The 18,745-nt window shown below is 44.7% G+C and overlaps 1 protein-coding gene across 2 annotated transcripts in view; it reads left to right on the forward strand.

The window, feature by feature from the left end:
* Positions 1-18,745, forward strand: part of LOC147700726 (killer cell lectin-like receptor subfamily B member 1) — a 73,204-nt gene that overhangs the window by 29,724 nt on the left and 24,735 nt on the right. Inside the window, exons 3-4 of one of the 2 annotated variants that reach the window (XM_086929736.1) lie at positions 2,408-2,515; positions 3,556-3,663. In XM_086929736.1, the coding sequence (XP_086785862.1) occupies positions 2,408-2,515; positions 3,556-3,663 (216 nt within the window). The remainder of the gene's footprint in view (positions 1-2,407; positions 2,516-3,555; positions 3,664-18,745) is intronic. The other variant, XM_086929737.1, reaches the window with a different exon arrangement.

An 18,745-nucleotide genomic window follows, 5' to 3' on the forward strand; every position in this document is an offset into this window, starting at 1 on the left:
ACCCGCCAAATTTTTGGTGAAAATGGCGGCGGTGGTAAATCCTTTGGCTAATCCACTCTTGAATGTCTCTTTGTGTGAGGGGGTGGTCCCGCAGGCTTGGAAGCAGGCAATGGTGATCCCCCTCCTCAAGAAGCCTGGCCTAGACCCTGAGGCATTGGCCAAATATAGGCCAATCTCTCTCTTTCCTGCGCTGGCTAAAATTGTGGAGAAGCACGTGCATACCGTGCTCTCTGGCTTTTTGGAAACCAGCGATCTGCATCATCCCACTCAATCTGGCTTCCGCCCCAATTTATACACCGAGGCGGCGCTTTTGGAGGTGTCTGAAGCCATTAAGGAGGTACTGGATTCAGGAGGTAAAGCTATGCTTGTCATGCTTGATTTGTCGGCGGCCTTTGACACCGTCCCCCATGAGGGTCTCCTCGTCAGACTTCATGAGATCGGTCTGAAGGGGACGGTGTTCAGCTGGTTTAGATCATTCTTAGCGGGCCGTCAACAAACGGTCTGGGCCTCCTCAAGCTCTGCCGTGATGCCACCTTTGGGAGTCGGAGTCCCGCAGGGCTCTGTGCTGAGTCCGACTCTTTTTAACATCTTTATGACTCCATTGGCGGCACTGGCGGAGTCCTTGGGGGCCCAGATCGTATCCTATGCCGATGATACCCAGCTCCTCTTTACGTGTGGGAAAGGAGAGGAGTTTGACGGAGAGAGTATTCGTGAGTGCCTTGGGGCTGTTTTCAAATGGTTCCAGCTGAACAGCCACAAATTCAACTCAGATAAGTCTGTCTTCGGTTGTACTTCTGATCCTGATTGGCAGGAATGGTGGCCGATTAATATGTTTCCTCCTGCACATTCCTCCCAGCAGGCAAAAAATCTGGGAATTAAGATCGACAATGGTCTGACGTTGAGATATCAGATCCTCGGTCTTACGGGAACATGTTTTGGCCTCCTGAAGATGCTCCGGAAGTTTCTTCCTTTGCTTTCAGAAGAGCACAGGAAGATCACCGTGCAGGCCTTAATTGGCTCCAGATTGGACTATTCCAATGTCCTATATCTGGGCCTACCGGAGTATCTACTACAGCGCCTTCAGGTGGTGCAGAATTCGGCTGCCAGGGCTATTTTCGGCCTTCACAGGTGAGCTAGAGTGTCCGGCCTTTTGCAGTCGCTTCATTGGCTGCCTATCCGGAAGCGGATAGTTTTCAAGGCGTTGACGCTGGCTCATAAGGCTCTTTATGCCTCGGGCGTGAAATATCTGCAGCGGAGGCTTAGCTTTTATCGCCCGGCCCGATCTCTGTGATCCGAACCTTGCGGTGGTCCCTCGAATAAAGAGGGCCCGCGTAGGGGGTCACTCCTTCAAGCTGAAGGCATTGCAGCTTTGGAATGCTTTGCCATTGGCTCTACGTAGCACTTCTAATTTGCTGACCTTTAGGAAGGGCCCTAAAACATGGCTCATTGCCCCTTAGCATGCTCCCTCCTTTGTTTTGCTGTTTTTCTTTTATCCCACTGTGTTATGTCTTTATGCTTACAAGCTGCCAATAAAAAGCGCCGGGACACTCCAATGGAGTAGCCGTGCACTACAGAAATCAAAAATAACATAACATAACATGTTCACTGTTTGTCTAATAGTATTTGCTCCATTCCTAGATTTAAATAAATCCAGAATGGTCTTCATGGGCTGAGTAATGTATGGTCTAGGTTAGTTAATGATCTAGGACTAAAAACGGACCCAGGGTAGTTATTAAATATTCAATGTCTGTTTTGAGCAGTAGCAGTGCCTGTGTCTTCACAGAATTTGGAAAAACTTTAATGACTATATTTCATTTGAAGACTCTGTTTTCGACTGGTGAAATCTGCCCAGATAATGTTTTAAAAAACTGCCAGCCCATCTAAGCCTTTCCAACCATTATTATAATAGCTTGACATACTCCTGCACACTCCTGCTTATTAATAGGTTTGTTGAGCACACCATATTTTGACACACTCAGTTGTAAAGTATTCAATTTATTTAGAAAAATTGGGTATCTTTAATGAAAGCTATTCTTTTAGAAGCAAAGGTTTTTAAGAAAAGGTTTGAAAATATGGTTGATTGATTTTGCATTTCAATGCATTTTGCTGTATTAATCTTTAATTGCATGGCATGTTCTGTTGTTCTCCTGATGTTTTAGTTTATTAAACAATATTTGTCATTAGGTCTTCCCCACCCTAAATCTTTGCATGTATTCAAACATCAGATGTTTTATGTTTATTTTGGATCTCATTTGTGTTCTGGCCCTATATGTGATTCTAACCTGATGTATTGCATTCTTTATCTAATGCGTGGATACACTCACGGGTGATTAGCACGCTGTTCAAATCCACATAACATAGCATAACAAAGCATTGACAATTAAATGTTTTAAAATTAATTCAACAGGAGCATTTCAGATATCACAGAATTCAACTCTCACAAACAAAAATGCCTCACTGATGCTTGGAAAAATGGCAGACCATGTGTGCAGGCAGCCCGACAGTAAACAAGAAGGTAAGCCGAAGCTGACCATCTGCCGTAATTGAAACTAATATAAGAGGTGAGCTTAATAACTTGATAAATGTGTCCTCACTCTGGCTTAGAATTACACTGAACACTATGATGGCGGCTTCATGACTTATAAAACTGTCAATATTACCTCATTAAAAGGTCGCTAATAGATAAAGCTGGAATGTAAGTTTCATATTCGTATATCATTGAGTTGAGTATCATTTTTCACTAAAACCTTATTCTACAGAAGCCAATCTCAACAGCATTCTTGCAATACAGATTAGATGAGGGTCCATGATAATGATATTTGTAGCTTCTAGTAACCACCTGGGTGAAACCACAAGTGGTCACCACCACACATCATTTTTGAAGACTCTACTTAATGATTTGCCTCATTTCTCAGTTTTATCTTCTTGCTGACTTTCTATGTGAAATTTCAAGGTAGAATTTGGGGTTAAAAAAAACTTCTGGTTTGATTCAAATACTCAGAGTACAATAGAAAATAAATAAATCTCTGGCCTTTGCAGTATGAAGAGAAGAGCAGTCACTACAGAAGAGGTACCACCTGAAAAGGCGGAAGGCATGTCTGTCTTCAAGGCAGAAATGTCTGGATAAGAGTGAGTGATTTCCATTAATCAGACACTCAGCCATTTCAATGCAACGCTTCAGAGGTGGATGTTCCTAGGCTGTGGGCATTACTCAGTGCTTCGGCCTAGGTCCCCTGGTGGTTCTTGGCAATGGCTTCTGATGGTGGAGGATACCTGCTTGTGCAACCCCCTGTCAATCTTGATCAGAATTTTTCATAAGGAGGATAGTGATGTCTCAATTGGAAGCGAGTTCTTACAAGCAATCATGTTGCTAAGGAAGTGGTGCCACATTCAGACAATATGTGGCATTTAATATTGTATCCACTACAATTTGTGTTTTTTTTCATTTGCATTAAAATGGGGTTTCATCTGTAAGTGTTCCTGGATTGCATATATATTATTAAACTTTATTTCATTGCTAAAATTGACACTCACGTCATCTTTATTTCTTCTCAGCCACTTCCTACATTATGCTGAATCCCACAGTCCCCGACAGAAGTGCGTTGATGATGCTGGAAAGACTGAGGGACCATTTGTGTGGTGAGACAGGTCAGGAGGAAAAGGGTAAGGCCTAGTGGTAGCTGCTGTGATTTGAAACATGAGGGTGCTGCTCTCCGAATTGTACTGAATGAGCAAAGAACACTGGCAAGCCCCACCACCACCCACACGTAGAGTCCATAGGATTAATCCTTAGGAAGTATTAAAAACCAAGGCATACTATGAAATATTGTGAGTTGGAGATGGCCAGATAACATTTGACGTAAGAAAGTAAAAGTTAAAATAACTGTTCCAGAGGAATAAACTAAATGATCATCCAGAAAAATCAAATTTTTACTCTGAACTATTTTATCATATTTATTCATTGACAAAACATTAACATAAGGTTTTTTAGAGAGTTTGCTAATGAATGTATTTGACCATAGTACTTTACAAACAAAATTCATGTTAGATTTTTTTTCGGTCAGCCTTTTACCAAATATTTGTTCTCATCACTTTAGAGCTTGTCTTTGGTTGAGGGTTTGCACATAAAGAGGCCCTGACTCAATAAGTAAGTGTAATGTGTTTAAGTGGAGAGGTTTCTGTTGTAAATAAGGCCAGGTAGTCCATATGCTTTCTTGATGCTCCTTTATTCAGGTAAGATGTTAGGTAAGATATATTAAAGGGGAAACACCACCAGGAGTGGCCTCCTGCCACTCAGCCCACATTCAACTGCCAGACATCCACACAGAACATTCTAACAGGCTCTTGCATCACACATTCTAAGCTGGGCAGCAGGGACAAGTAAAACACATCTCCCTTCTTTAATTTGATGAACGAGAGAGATGAATAGAAATTGCGGAGAGTAAGTGAGATAATTAGTCACATCACGCAATTTCAACATAAATGTAAAATCAGATAAGATTGGCAATTAACATCTTCACAAACCAATCTCTCAAACTAATACATAACATTCACACCACCTTCTCTCTTCCTTAAACAAACACTACTCACACAACGAAATAACCAACACACTATCACGCCCACGCATCACATACTCAACCCAGAAACCAAACAAATCGACTGGCCAGGTCAGTAAGAGGCAAAAAGGTCCCAACTCACAGCGTAACAGTACAGTGGAACTCCAAGCTCCCTCAAACTCCATTAGAGTATTAAAAAGTGGAACTCCAAGCTCCATCAAACTCCATGAAAATATCTAAAAGTGGAACTCCAAGTTCCCTCAAACTCTATTAAAATATTCAAAAGTGGAACTCCAAGTTCCCACAAACTCCATAAAAAATATTTAAGAGTGGAACTCCAAGCTCCCTCAAACTGCATGAAAATACTTAAAAGTGAAACTCCAAGTTCCCTCAATTTCCATAAAAATATTTGAAAGTGGAACTCCAAGTTCCCACAAACTCCATAAAAAAAATATTTAAGAGTGGAACTCCAAGCTCCCTCAAACCGCATGAAAATACTTAAAAGTGGAACTCCAAGTTCCCTCAATTTCCATAAAAATATTTGAAAGTGGAACTCCATAAAAAATGTTTAAAGGTGGAACTCTAAGCTCCCTGAAACTCCATGTAAAATATTTGAAAATTGGAACTCCAAGCTCCATTAAACTTCAAGTAAGTATTAAAAAGTGGAAGACTTATCACTCCACAACCTAAAAGCAACAGAGCACATAATGCCCTGTGACATTTCAAACACATAACTCCCATAACCTTAAAGAATGAGACCATCCTATGAACAAAAATACAGGGCACTTAGCTCCTACAAACTCATCTCAACCCCCTCCACCACCTTCACAGAACCATTTTGTCATAGCACATAGGCAATATACAGTCACAAGAAAATCAAGTAAACAGCAATTATTTTGCTCCGGTGAGCGATGTCTCACCCGAGGCCCATCCCTCAGAGTCATTTAGATGTCAATAAGAATGTACAAGTTCAAACACCATCTTAGCAAGTTCGTTTTCGAAATCATTTTAAGCTACGTCAATTAACTTGCCGGGCCAGAAGTTCATTGCCGAAGATTTCATCAACTGCAGCACACAAGAAACTTCCTGTGTTTCCCAACGATTTTCTACTGTCCTCACTGTCCGGAAGGCCGTCAATCCACCGGAGAACATCCAAACTGAGGAAAACTGTACTCGCAGTGGTGGCACTCTGCAGACGCTGCTCCGGGTGGCTCTCCACACGCTGTTGCATGACAACGTGTACCAGCAGCGCATAGGAACGTCACAGAAGACTGATCGTGAGACAGTGAGTAGCGCATGTGTACTCTTTTGAATTTCAAAAGTTAAAAAAAACTGTTGGAGTTGGCCATACATCATTAAATTTGACATGTAGAATAACCATTAGCTCCGACATCGCAACAGAGCTGTCCCAAATGAAATCTCCCTCTGTAGCGTTCAACTGCCGCTCGGTCATACTGTGTACAGCTAACTCTCTCTCCGTGGCACCAAATGGCACAGCACCGCAAATAAAGCACTGACAATGCAAAATAAAGCACTGACAATGCAAAATAAAGCACTGACAATGTAAAATAATGTAAAACAACTGTTGCGCCAAACTGCCACAGGAACTCACACGAGTGCTGCTCTCTCTCTCTCTGTTGGTCGGGTGACGGCCGATCTTGCCGTAGTTGCTGCCAAACTTCCTTAGCACCGGCCAGCACTGTCCCCTTTAGTCAGTAGAATCACTCACAACAGGGGAATAGGATCTTCCCATTTCCCATTTACTTTCGGGCTGATGCGATGTCTTTTGGCACTACGGGGGTCAAACACTCATGCCACACGCATAACACTGTCGTTTGATGTTAAGCTTAAATTTGCACTTTCAGATCTTTGGGCGACCGATTTCGTGGTCACTGGTGGGGTCTCCTAGTGCCAGTAAGCTTAAACACGCATTAAAATAGTGAGTTTTTACCTTTTAAATGTTCCTAGTCAGTTCTTTTCTTGAATACTCTTATGTTCGTTCTCTGTTTCTCTTATATTTTCTTTTTTTCTTTGAGTTCAAGACTCTTGTCTCCTTGTAGGTTCATCTGTTTTAAATTGTAGATTTCTGCGCACTGTTAGTTCTTCTTTCTGTCGCCAAAAATGTTGTAAGTAAGGCCAGGTAGTCCATATGCTTTCTTGATGCTCCTTTATTCAGGTAAGATGTTAGGTAAGATATATTAAAGGGGAAACCCCACCAGGAGTGGCCTCCTGCCACTCAGCCCACATTCAACTGCCAGACATCCACACAGAACATTCTAACAGGCTCTTGCATCACACATTCTAAGCTGGGCAGCAGGGACAAGTATAACAGTTTCCCTACACATGGATCTTGTCAACTGAGTCTTGCAACCTGCTATACACCATTTTGCCTCATCTCAGTGGTGTGTATCACAGTGTATGTGTAGGTATTTCACCTCTCCACCCTAATCCTAGTGTGATGTAGTGGTGTAGTCTGTTAATTGAGGTCTCACTATATCAACTACTTCACCTACATTCTCAAGGTTTAGTACAGCTGAATAGTTAATGTCCCTGAAGCTGAGCAAAACAATTCATGATAAATTGACAGTGAAGTGTAAAGGGAGGATACATTTCAGAGGAGCACTGAAGAAGGACAGAGGTGACAGGAGAAAGAATTGTACACCAGAATCTGAACTCATTTCTGTGATTATTCAAGGGCTTTCTAACCCAGTGGCTTAACCCAAAATAAACGTACATGCATTTGATCTGAAAGGATCATATTTTCATAGTTAAGTGAGTATATCGAAATCTGAATTGGATTCATCTTTCCTGTCCCTAAGGTGGGCTGTGGTTGTTTGTGAACTTTCTACTCTTTATCGTGTTTCAGTCAAACATATTTGGATTGAACACATCTTCCATTCTGAGGCTGCCTGCATGAAGTTGTGTATATACAGTTTAATGATGAAAGTTTGTATGTACAGCGGAAGATCAGTATTTTGTATTTATAATATTTATTTATTAATTCTTTCAGACATATCAAATGCTGTATATAAATTATAGAACAGGACCCACTAGAATAAAATGGCAAATATAAGAACAGCAACATGTGGTTGAATGGTTTCTACATGTAAAGTAACAAAGAAAAAAGGTGAACACAGAGGTTCAGTAACTGTGGGAGGAGAGCACAAACATCGCCTAGCTCTAGGATGTTGCAGAGGTCAAGCAGCTTCTGCATGGTCCAAGAAATGTTAGAGCTCTATTTTTAAAGTGCAAAAGTGTAAAAGGAGGTCAAAGGGCAGAAGTCAAGGGTAAGACATTCCAGGGATAAGGTAGGGGAGCATGTGTTCAAAACACAATCTGGGAGGGGGGTACAATTGACTGCAGTCAATAAAGGTGGGAGGTGAATTGTGGAAGGAAAATCAATAGATATTATAATAACTTGTTGGGAGTTTGAACAGAACTCTGTGTTTCTCTGAACATTAGTCTGATTTGTGTGAGAAAGAGTCGGTGGGTGAGTGAGGTGAAGGGGGAGTTTGTGCTGGAACGCATGCATGTGCAATGCAAAATGGAAGGACTTATCGAGCATGCAAGAGCAGTACAATATCTTAGAGTCACTTTTACCATGTTCATAGTCATTGCAAATCCAGCGAGTCACGTCTCAGTCTGATTCACATGAAAGTGCTAAAAAATGTGATAAAAAAATTTGAAGCAAGCATGTACCCTCAGGAAATACTGGAAGATCCTGAAAAATGTAACAGAAGTAACTGAGGAGAAGCTTGTTTTTTTATGCCAGGAGAGAAGGATGCTAGACCAGAACATGGGATGAGATACTCCAAACACAAACAAAAATGCTCAGAAATTAGTCCTGGGGCATTCGAAAGATTTACAAGCTGATGCAGAACTGAATAGTATTTTTAAACAAGAATCAATATTTGCTTTGCATTCAAACAATTCAAAATCATTGTATATCAATATTAGAATGTAAACATACAGAATGCAGCACAAAACAATTGCATCTATCCACGTCTACATTTTGGAAAGAAAGGAAAGCACAAATAAGGTGTTTTGCAACAATACACATTTTATGTATACAGAATTAAATGTCCTTGTTCGCTGATATATGTTGGAAAAACAATAACACCACTTTAAGGTATGGAGGAGGCCAGTAAAATAATGAAAAATCTGCAGTAGCTGGACACTTCATAAACCAATGACACTATCTTAACCAGGTTAACCAGACGAAATCCATAAAGTAGTCAAATGTGAGTAGGATATGTTACAAAGGGAACAAGGGTGAAACACATTTCATGACAGTGGCCCCTTGAAGGTTTAATGAAAAATCGGATTCCATTTTTTTTAATTTAGAACATAACACATATAATTAGACTGTATACAGTTTTGTAGGAGGGAAAATAAAGGCATGTGTTTTTGCTATTTATTTTAGATAATCTTTAGAAAATGTGGAAACATATTGATTGAGCCTGATGAAGAAGTAGATGTTTCCTGACTGGACTGATGACACTGTATAAATATGAGAATATCAATTCAGATAAAATCTGCAATGCAAAGAGTAAAAACTAAACATTGTTTGCAAACAAACAACAAAAAACGAATTACAAGAAAACTAGGAACACACCAGTTTGATTATTTGCATAAGTAATGCAATAAAGGTGTGCCTCAGGGTCCAGTGGAGACATTACCAATTACAGGTTACCATAGTACATACTTAGGTATTAGGGAGGTTGACAAAACATTGCAGTCAATTCAATTCAATTCAAGAATCTTTATTCGGTGATTAAAAAACACCATAAAAGCACATTCATATTTACATAGTAAAAAGTCATTAAACATTTCAGGATTCTTTATACAATGAATTTACACGACATAACTGCAACAGTAAAGCCATGTTAAACATTTAAAAATAAGAATAAAAAGATTTCAATCTTCCCCTCTAGTGAGCCTTAATCGTAGTGCTACCTTAATAAAGTTCATAATACTACACAGTGTCAAGGGGTCCTCCGCTTTCTGTAAGAAAAGTAATGCATCTCTAGCGTGGACCAGGTTAGCTTTTCTCAAAATATCTACCAGGTATTTGCGTCTGGGCATTGAGTAAAAAGGGCAGAGTAAAACCAAATGAAGGGAGTCCTGCGGAGACCTGTTGTCGCAGCCGCAGGGCCCCTTCTGTTCTAGTGATGTAACAAACCCCGCTGGAGATGCCAACATGAATGGGAGTAGGTTCAATCTGAATCGGCACATCAGGAACCTATCCTGTACATTATGCATGAGAAACAAGTATGGCTCCATACCTTCCACGCTTTTTACTTGGTGATGGGCCCTCACAGTCTTTTTACACCCTTCGGCCTCATCTCTGCACAGGGTTTTCCGCTCCAGGAAAATTCTCCCCACATTCTGTTTGTTCTGGGCTACAATCGATGCAGGGTGAAAGAAGAGGTTCCCAAAACCTAGTTCCTCTAAGGTATTTTTCACATAAAGGAGCCAAGGAATGCGCATACACTTGTCCCTCTTTAGGCAATCTGATAAGATTTCTCTGCCTAGTGTCGCCTCCGGATTCACCCAAATTTTTAGCCAGGCGATAATAGGCCTCAATTTTATCAGATCTTCTATATATGGTCTCCCTAACTCTCTATGGGCAATCAAACCAGCAGTACATTGTGGAACCCTCAGAAGTGATTTCAGGTATTTATTTTCTTCTCGTTGGATGCAAGTGGTATTAACAAAGCCCCACACTTCTGCCCCATAGAGTACCTTGGAGCATGATACAGAGCTATACAGGTTTATCACCTGTTCCGGGGACCATCTTCCTAGCCTCCTGCCATAGCTAGCGATTGCCCCGTTAGATGCAACCATTTTACCACAGCGTTCCTCCACCAAGGTATCAAATCGCAAGGCGCCATCAAATGTTACGCCAAGGTAGGGAAACGTTTTGACCACTTCCAGAGTGTGACTCCCTATTTTGTATGTGAATTTGGAGGTGTTTTTTTCCCTGCCAGGAGCACATAGGATTTACTTAGATTTGCAGAGAGGTCCAAGGCACTCATAAAACTGACAAATCCATCAATCAGGGTTTGTAGACTCCTCGGTGTGCGTGCAATCAGAACCGCGTCATCTGCATAAAGCGGTACAGGAATGTGACGCGACCCCACCCTTGGGCAATCTGCCTTCAAACCGAGCAGGAACTGCTCTAAGTTGTTGATATAAAGGGAAAACAAAAAAGGAGCAAGAATGCAGCCTTGACGGACTCCACTCTTGCAGGGAAAAGAACTAGTCAATCTCCCCTCCCTGTTAAAGCGGACCTTGGCAGTGGTGTCACTATGTAGTTCTCTCAAGATGTTAATTAGACCGCTCTCTATCCCCATATTGAGCATCATGCCCCACAATTTGTCCCTATTGACGTGGTCGAATGCTGCTGCCAGATCCATGAAACCCATGTAAATGGGTTCATCACTAGCTATGGTGTACTTGGCAGTCAGCATATATAGGTTCAGGCACTGGTCGCTAGTGGACCTCCCTGCCCTAAATCCATATTGAGTGTCCGAGAAGATGTTTCTTTCATCGGTCCACTCGGACAGTCTATTAAGGATTGCCCTCCCCAAAAGTTTTGCTGACACATCAATCAGGGAGATCGGGCGGTAGCACTTTGGGTCGTCCCTATTACCCTTTTTGAAGATTGGCACAATTACTGCCATGGACCAGGACCGGGGCAGACCGTGAATAATAGCAGTATTTATTACCTTTGTCATAAGAGGGGCCCAGAGTTCGATGTTACTCTAAAACAGGTCGGGGGCGATTCCATCAGGCCCCGGTGCTTTGTTTTTGGTCAGACCCTCAATCCCTGCAATAATTTCTTTGATGGAAAATTCCACCAATGTGGCCTCAATTGAGCTGCCCGGTAGGTCTACAGTAGAGCCAGACTCATGATTATACAGGCCCCTGTAATGGTTGACCCACTGTTCTGGGAGAATATTGGCCCCTATATCCGGGGAATCTTTTTCCTGGAAAGTTGGGTTATTAATTATTTTCCAGAAACCTGTTAAGTCCTTTCTTTCCCCCGCTTCTCGCAAATCTGCCCATGCTTCCGCCTGCAAAGCAAGCTTCCTCCTCTTAATCTCCTTTTTGTAGACGTCTCTGCACTCTTTAACTTTATGGGGGACCCTTGGTTTGGTTTTAAGGCAGCTTTTCAACTCCCTCAGAGCTTTAGAGCAGTCTTTATCGAACCAACGGGGATTCCCGTCGTTCTTGAGTGGCACACTAGTCTTTAATAAACCATCGACCAGCTTAGCTATCTGTCCGAAAGCTTCCATTACCCTCGGTCCGCGGACCTCTATGTCCAGACAATCGTTAATAGCGAATTTCCCTGCCTCTACCAGTCCCTTATAAAATTTTTCCCAGTCTATTTTTGCCCATTTTAATCTCCTGCCCTGGTCAGTTACTCTCTCGGTGACTGTAGGTTGGGCTCTAATTCTGGGACCTGCCAAGTACAGCAGTTCCAGAACAAGGGGGTTGTGGTCACTAAAACCACTCCACTCGATCCCTACACTGGTTGTCTTATTAATTAGTGCCCTAGACACCAAGATGTAATCTATAAAGGAAGAGCATCCTCTGCCCTTGAATGTAGGGGGGAGTGTACCATCCTCCTGTGTCCCTACCATATTAATGGTATGTACAAGATCATATTTGAACCGTAATGTCCTAAGAGCTAGGCCCAACGGCGTATGAGAGAAATGCGGTCCCTTCTCCATGGGGCATTGGGACCAATCTATATTTGTTTGGACCAGTGCCGGGCACAAATGGCAGTTAAAATCTCCCATGACCACCAACCCATATGTGAGCCCATTTTTTTGACCTGTTGTTACCTGGCCCAACCTGTTATCTAGTTCGGTAACAAGAGAGGTATTAAATACCACAGTCTCATTATTATAGATATTTACAGCGATAAATCTAAGACCTTTTCCGGTGAACCTGACTGCCTGAATCCTATGAGAGTTACAATCAAGGCAGGCATAATTTCCCGGTAGGCTCAAATCTGTATAAATAGCCAAACCTCCCATGGCTCTCCCTGATCTTGATTTTTGCGCAGGTACAAAGAAAGACTTGTACCCTTGCAAATGGAAATTGTTCTCCAGGGCCCAGGTCTCCTGCAAACATATTATATGGAATTTCCTGATGTATTCGAGCCACTCTTTGTTATTAACTTTGCCAGCCAAACCGGCTATATTCCATGAAATAATTTTTAGTGTGTCTCCCACCCGTACCCCGCTTCGCTGCAACCCACCTAGTGGTTCTCGCCCTTGTTCCCCCGGGACCAGTCCTTGAGCCCCACCTATGCGTGCAATATCAGCAACACTAGGTACATCCAACACCTGGCTCCGGACACCACCTGGTGGCACATGGCTGTGCTTCTGCTGCTCTGCATTTTGGGCACCTCTACCCCCAATGACCCGCCTGCCATTTTCTGTTTGTCAGTCCACCCCCTCAAGGCCATCCAGACAGTGGAACCGATTAAATGTATGGAAGGGTGGCTCTGGGCGGTTAAATGGGGGCCTGGGATTGAACTCGTGGTGAACACCCCTTCGGCCCACCCTTTCCCAGTTGTCATAAGGGCGGGTCCCATGTGCACGAACCGGGACAGGTGGAAAGAAAAAAGATACGGGGAGGGTTTGGATTGTTGTCACCTGTGATCTATTCCTTCCCTGGCATATGTGAGCAACTGTTCCAGTGTCCCTGAAGCTCACCAATATGCAATCCCCTATGATGGATTTACGTGTTCTCCCTATCCAGGGTACCCCTCTGACCATTATTATCTTGTTACTTAAATGTGCAGGTAAGGGTCTGTTCAGGTTTAACCACTTTACCACCCTACTTTTTAAGGTACAAAAATCCTCGGCTTCACCCTCCTTTAGTGGGGGGACGCCCGCCATGACTACTGTGAAGTCATTCGCCTCTGGTGGTAAGTTGGGTCTGCGTGGCCTAGAGGGCGGCTTCATTAATGGGGTGGGTGCAACACTGTCTTTGGGCTGTGATGGAGGAACGGTGTTTACAGTTGCAGGGGGGCTAGGTCCTGTAGAGTTAGATGGCTTATTTGGGGCAGGGTTATTCCTCTGGGTTTGTGATGGGACGGCCGCAGTGGCAGCCTGTGGGGGAGCAGGATGTGGTACGCTTTTCGGGGCTTTTGGGGTGACAATAGGTTTAAGAGCCTTTTCGTGGGAATTGGCCGGGTTTTTCATGCTGCTTAGTGTGGCCTCGAGAATGGTTAATCTAATTTCCACTCTTTTAATGTCAGCGGGGCTGCGAGCATTGTCCCGGGCTTCTCCCGGCACGCTCCCGCGAAGCGGAAGCCCTACTCAGTCTTGTACTCTACTACGCCTACTTGGTGGCCAATAGGCGGGAGGCGTGGCCAGCGGGGAGAGCAGCCCAGGTGTAGCTGGTTGGGCGCGCAGGGGCTCCTGGACACTGGAGTCCCTGCTTCAATGCTCGCAGCCCCGCTGACTCGCTCGCCTGCCCCACACTCCACAAGGCTATCCCAGTCAGTCAATCAGGCAACAAAGCGCTGCGGGACCCGCGAAGCGGGTCCGGCGAGGCGCTGGCTGGATCCTTACGTGACAGGGCGCGCAAACTCCACACAAAGCGCCAAGGTCCAAACGAAGGTCTCTACGATCCGCTAGAGGGTCCCAATGGGTCAAGGATTCAGTCCGCCTTTAGCTCCGTCGGCGGGGGGCGTGGCCAGCGGGGAGAGCAGCCCAGGTGTAGCTGGTTGGGCGCGCAGGGGCTCCTGGACACTGGAGTCCCTGCTTCAATGCTCACAGCCCCGCTGACTCGCTCGCCTGCCCCACACTCCACAAGGCTATCCCAGTCAGTCAATCAGGCAATAAAGCGCTGCGGGACCCGCAAAGCGGGTCCGGCGAGGCGCTGGCTGGATCCTTACGTGACAGGGCGCGCAAACTCCACACAAAGCGCCAAGGTCCAAACGAAGGTCTCTACGATCCGCTGGAGGGTCCCAATGGGTCAAGGATTCAGTCCGCCTTTAGCTCCGTCGGCGGGGGGCGTGGCCAGCGGGGAGAGCAGCCCAGGTGTAGCTGGTTGGGCGCGCAGGGGCTCCTGGACACTGGAGTCCCTGCTTCAATGCTCGCAGCCCCGCTGACTCGCTCGCCTGCCCCACACTCCACAAGGCTATCCCAGTCAGTCAATCAGGCAACAAAGCGCTGTGGGACCCGCGATGCGGGTCCGGCGAGGCGCTGGCTGGATCCTTACGTGACAGGGCGAGCAAACTCCACACAAAGCGCCAAGGTCCAAACGAAGGTCTCTACGATCCGCTGGAGGGTCCCAATGGGTCAAGGATTCAGTCCGCCTTTAGCTCCGTCGGCGGGGGGCGTGGCCAGCGGGGAGACCAGCCCAGGTGTAGCTGGTTGGGCGCGCAGGGGCTCCTGGACACTGGAGTCCCTGCTTCAATGCTCGCAGCCCCGCTGACTCGCTCGCCTGCCCCACACTCCACAAGGCTAGCCCAGTCAGTCAATCAGGCAACAAAGCGCTGCGGGACCCGCGAAGCGGGTCCGGCGAGGCGCTGGCTGGATCCTTACGTGACAGGGCGCGCAAACTCCACACAAAGCGCCAAGGTCCAAACGAAGGTCTCTACGATCCGCTGGAGGGTCCCAATGGGTCAAGGATTCAGTCAATAAAGGCCATGCCTGAATTAACAATCAGACATGCACTCACTCCTCAGATTAGGCACATGGAAGTTCACATGGTCTGCAAAGAGTGGACAGGGTAGAGTAGTAGAGCAATTACTTCACTGGCTCAAGACAGCGCCAAGTCCAAACCTGGGGCTGTATTACAGAAGTGTCCCGGGGGCGATACAGGCATTTGCGACTGCTTTTCATGCCCACTCGGACACTTTGAAATTACAGGAGGGGATGCAGGTGCTTGTGCAACCCCTTCTGTAATACCTATATCGCTACCGCACACAAAGTGCCAGCGCTATCATCAGAGGGTGTGCCATCATTTACATAGGGCGTGGTGCCTTGAAAATTCGGGAATCCCTTTGCCTCTGTTCCTGCTCAGTATTACAGACCCCGGCTTAGAGGCAAAGAAGCTGCCATGAGGTGCACAGTGAGTGTCGGATGGCAGCTCTGTGGGGGGGGGGGGGGGTCCGATAGACCCCCAGACATCCCCTTGCAGGCAGGTGCAGTCACTCACCGCACCGTGTGCAAGGGGATCTGAAATTCCCCTTAAAAGTGCAGGCGGGTAGTAACCTGCACTGTGAAACACGGAACGGCTTCAAAGCAACCGCTCCATTTTTCACATGGGGCAGTGCATTCACCTCGTACAGTGCATTTTCCTTGTTTGCACCGGACACACCTTTTAAAAGGGGCACCTGGTGCAAATGAGGAAAGTGTGCCATATGTATGATGAGGCCCCTGGTAGATGATCTTCGGTGCAGTGGCGATTAAGGTTGAAGGGCAATATGTTTTCAAATTATATAGCATATGAGCCAGGATATCTTCATTCTCATAGGTGCACAATGGTCGGTAGACCCCGAATGGAAACAAGGAAAGAACAGATGGAACTTAAATGTTGCAATTTTAATCCTAAAATGTATTCCTCATGGTCTTTCTTCAAGCTGATCGTCACTCACTTTGCTTATTATGTGACTCAAAATATCCCAAGCTATTTACATTAATATGCATGATTGAAGAGCCTCTTGGTTTCCCTTTTTCTCCCTTACCCTGTATGCCAAAGAGGAAGCTAAAGGTGAGCCAGATGGTGCAACCCGCGTGTTGGCCATTAAACCAGAAGCTGTCCCTGGTCAGTAAACACAAAATATGCATAATTTTGATAAACACCTGAGGAGAATCCAACAGAGGTTCTTTCACATACAACTTTATCCATTCAAGTGAAACCCAGTCAAGGCTTTGCGCCTTTTAAGACTTTGGCAGGATGGAAGCGGGCCGCCACGCCCGCAGTCCGCTGCCACACAGCCAAAGCCACAATGCGACTCCCCCAAGGAATTTGACAAAATCCAGGTCGGGCAGTCCTGCAGAGGCTGGCTCACAGTGGTGCGGTGCTAAGGCTCCTATGCGTACCTTAGCTAGGCACCACAATGGGAACGCCGTTGCACGTTTCTACAGGACTTGGGTTGTCAAGTCCATGCCCTGCATCCCCTGCCGCAAAGTCACCAGTGGACCCCTGGATAGCCTCCTTTGTTTCCTCACCGCCACACTTATCATGGCTGGCTCACCGCCATCAAAGCTGTGGCGGTCAGGAAACTCCTAATAGGCATAGGTGGTGCCACATCCGCACCACCAGTTATAATGGGCCCCATGGTGGTCTGACCACCCAACTTGCTATAGAGTGGCGGGACCACCCCACCATGGGTTTGGTGGTCCATTGAAATGCTATACTCAAAATAAGGCCCTAAGTGTTTTGGAGGTGTCTAAACTAGAGTAATGTTTGTTCCTATGTTTCTCATAGAAGGAAGATATTATCAAACTAATGTCTGACTTAGAAGTTTCATTGAAAGATACAAATACATTCACATTTTAGGATATATTGACTTTGGCAGAGATTTATCAATCCAAAAGCGTGTGCATTGAAAATATCACAATCCCAGGACATAGATGTAAGAAGCACACAAGAAGGACATTTTTTGGTAAATATACAACAGTGCTGGCAGAAGTTGTGGGCCTCATACCAGCAACACATTGAGAGGGTGCACAATTATTAGTTTGCTATTCCAATTTACAAACAAGTAAGATTAATAGGTGTGAACCCTTTTACCATGTTGTCTGCACAAGGGTGAAAGGATCTGTCCATCTTCAGAAGCACGAAGAGGACAAGGAAACACATGGGCCCCAGACACACAAAGAGCAGAGAAAACAATATTTATTGGATTCTCATCAAAACACTGTATTTGCTGAAGGGCATATTTGTAAATGGCTAGCACTATAGGGATTAGCCTTCTTTACACCTTCAGGTATATGTGAATAAGGATCTTCATTTAGAGGATGGTGGAGACATAAGCGGTTGGCAACGTGGTGTAAAGCTGGACAGGCTGCAGAGGGGCTAAGAGGCACAGTGCTGGGTGCCATGGAAAATTTCAGTTTTCCCTCCAGTTGGTGGCATGAAAGAAATGCAAAGACTGTTGGGTGATATATATTATTACAGAACTGAAATGTGCAGATGTCTGCATTTGGAAATGTAGGAGTGTAGATGAGATGGAGAAAATTAAGGTAATCTGGATGAATGATTCCGAGTTGTTGTGCGGTTGCTGGGAGGGGGCAGTGCAAGAATAAAAGAAGAATAAAATGGGCAGTGAAAAGGAAAAGTGAATGAGGGTGGTTAAGGAGCATTAGAGGTCATGTGTGCTGCTGTGGTGATTATGCTAAGGGGCTAGGAGGGAGGGTTTTCTTAGAGTGGTAATGAGGGTGAGTGCAAGTGATGAGGGAGGGTGATATCAATTATATTTGCAGCAGAAGGCCAATGACCTTACCTTTTGCTTTTTAGAGTTGATGGGGTGATACTATGGTCAAGGGGGATGGACTGCACTTTATGCCGAAACAAGCCTTCAAATTCTTCCTTCTTTTCAACCAAACCATTTGGCATCATCCTCAACAGCACCCCAAAATCCAGGCATGTTTCTAATGTTGTTTCATTTTAACTAAGGAGAAGCTAGGTAAAACATAGTGAATGTTCCCAATTGATAACCTACAACCTTTAGTAAAAGTAGTTCTACAAAGATCTGTTGAGGACAGTGTCATAGTTGAAATTTGTGAATGAATCAATGAACAAATGAGTGGATGGATAAATTTATGAATTAAAGCGCTTCTCCACAACAGCTATGTGAGAAACGATACGTGTAGGCATTGGATTTATTACTGCTACTGCAGACCTTCGAAGAACAATAGGCTACATGTTTAAAAATATAGGGTTCAGGAATAACTCCAAACTGCTAGTGTGATCACTGAAGATACCACAAAAAAGCAAGCAGGTTCCAGTGCTTGTGGGAGGGTTTTAAGAAGCTGCTTCCCTCATGAGTTGGCAATAGGACTTCAGAAGTAAACAAAAGAGCAGTTGTACTGTCCATAGCTGGCCTTCTCAAAACCTGATTTACAGCCATATTGTTCATTGTCTCTATATAATGTGTTGATGCAAAGTGCTCTGACACCTTAAACTGGAATGAGTAGCTCTATAAAACA

The sequence above is a fragment of the Lissotriton vulgaris genome, chromosome 7, assembly GCF_964263255.1.
Source record: "Lissotriton vulgaris chromosome 7, aLisVul1.2, whole genome shotgun sequence".
Taxonomy (NCBI): Eukaryota; Metazoa; Chordata; class Amphibia; order Caudata; family Salamandridae; genus Lissotriton; species Lissotriton vulgaris.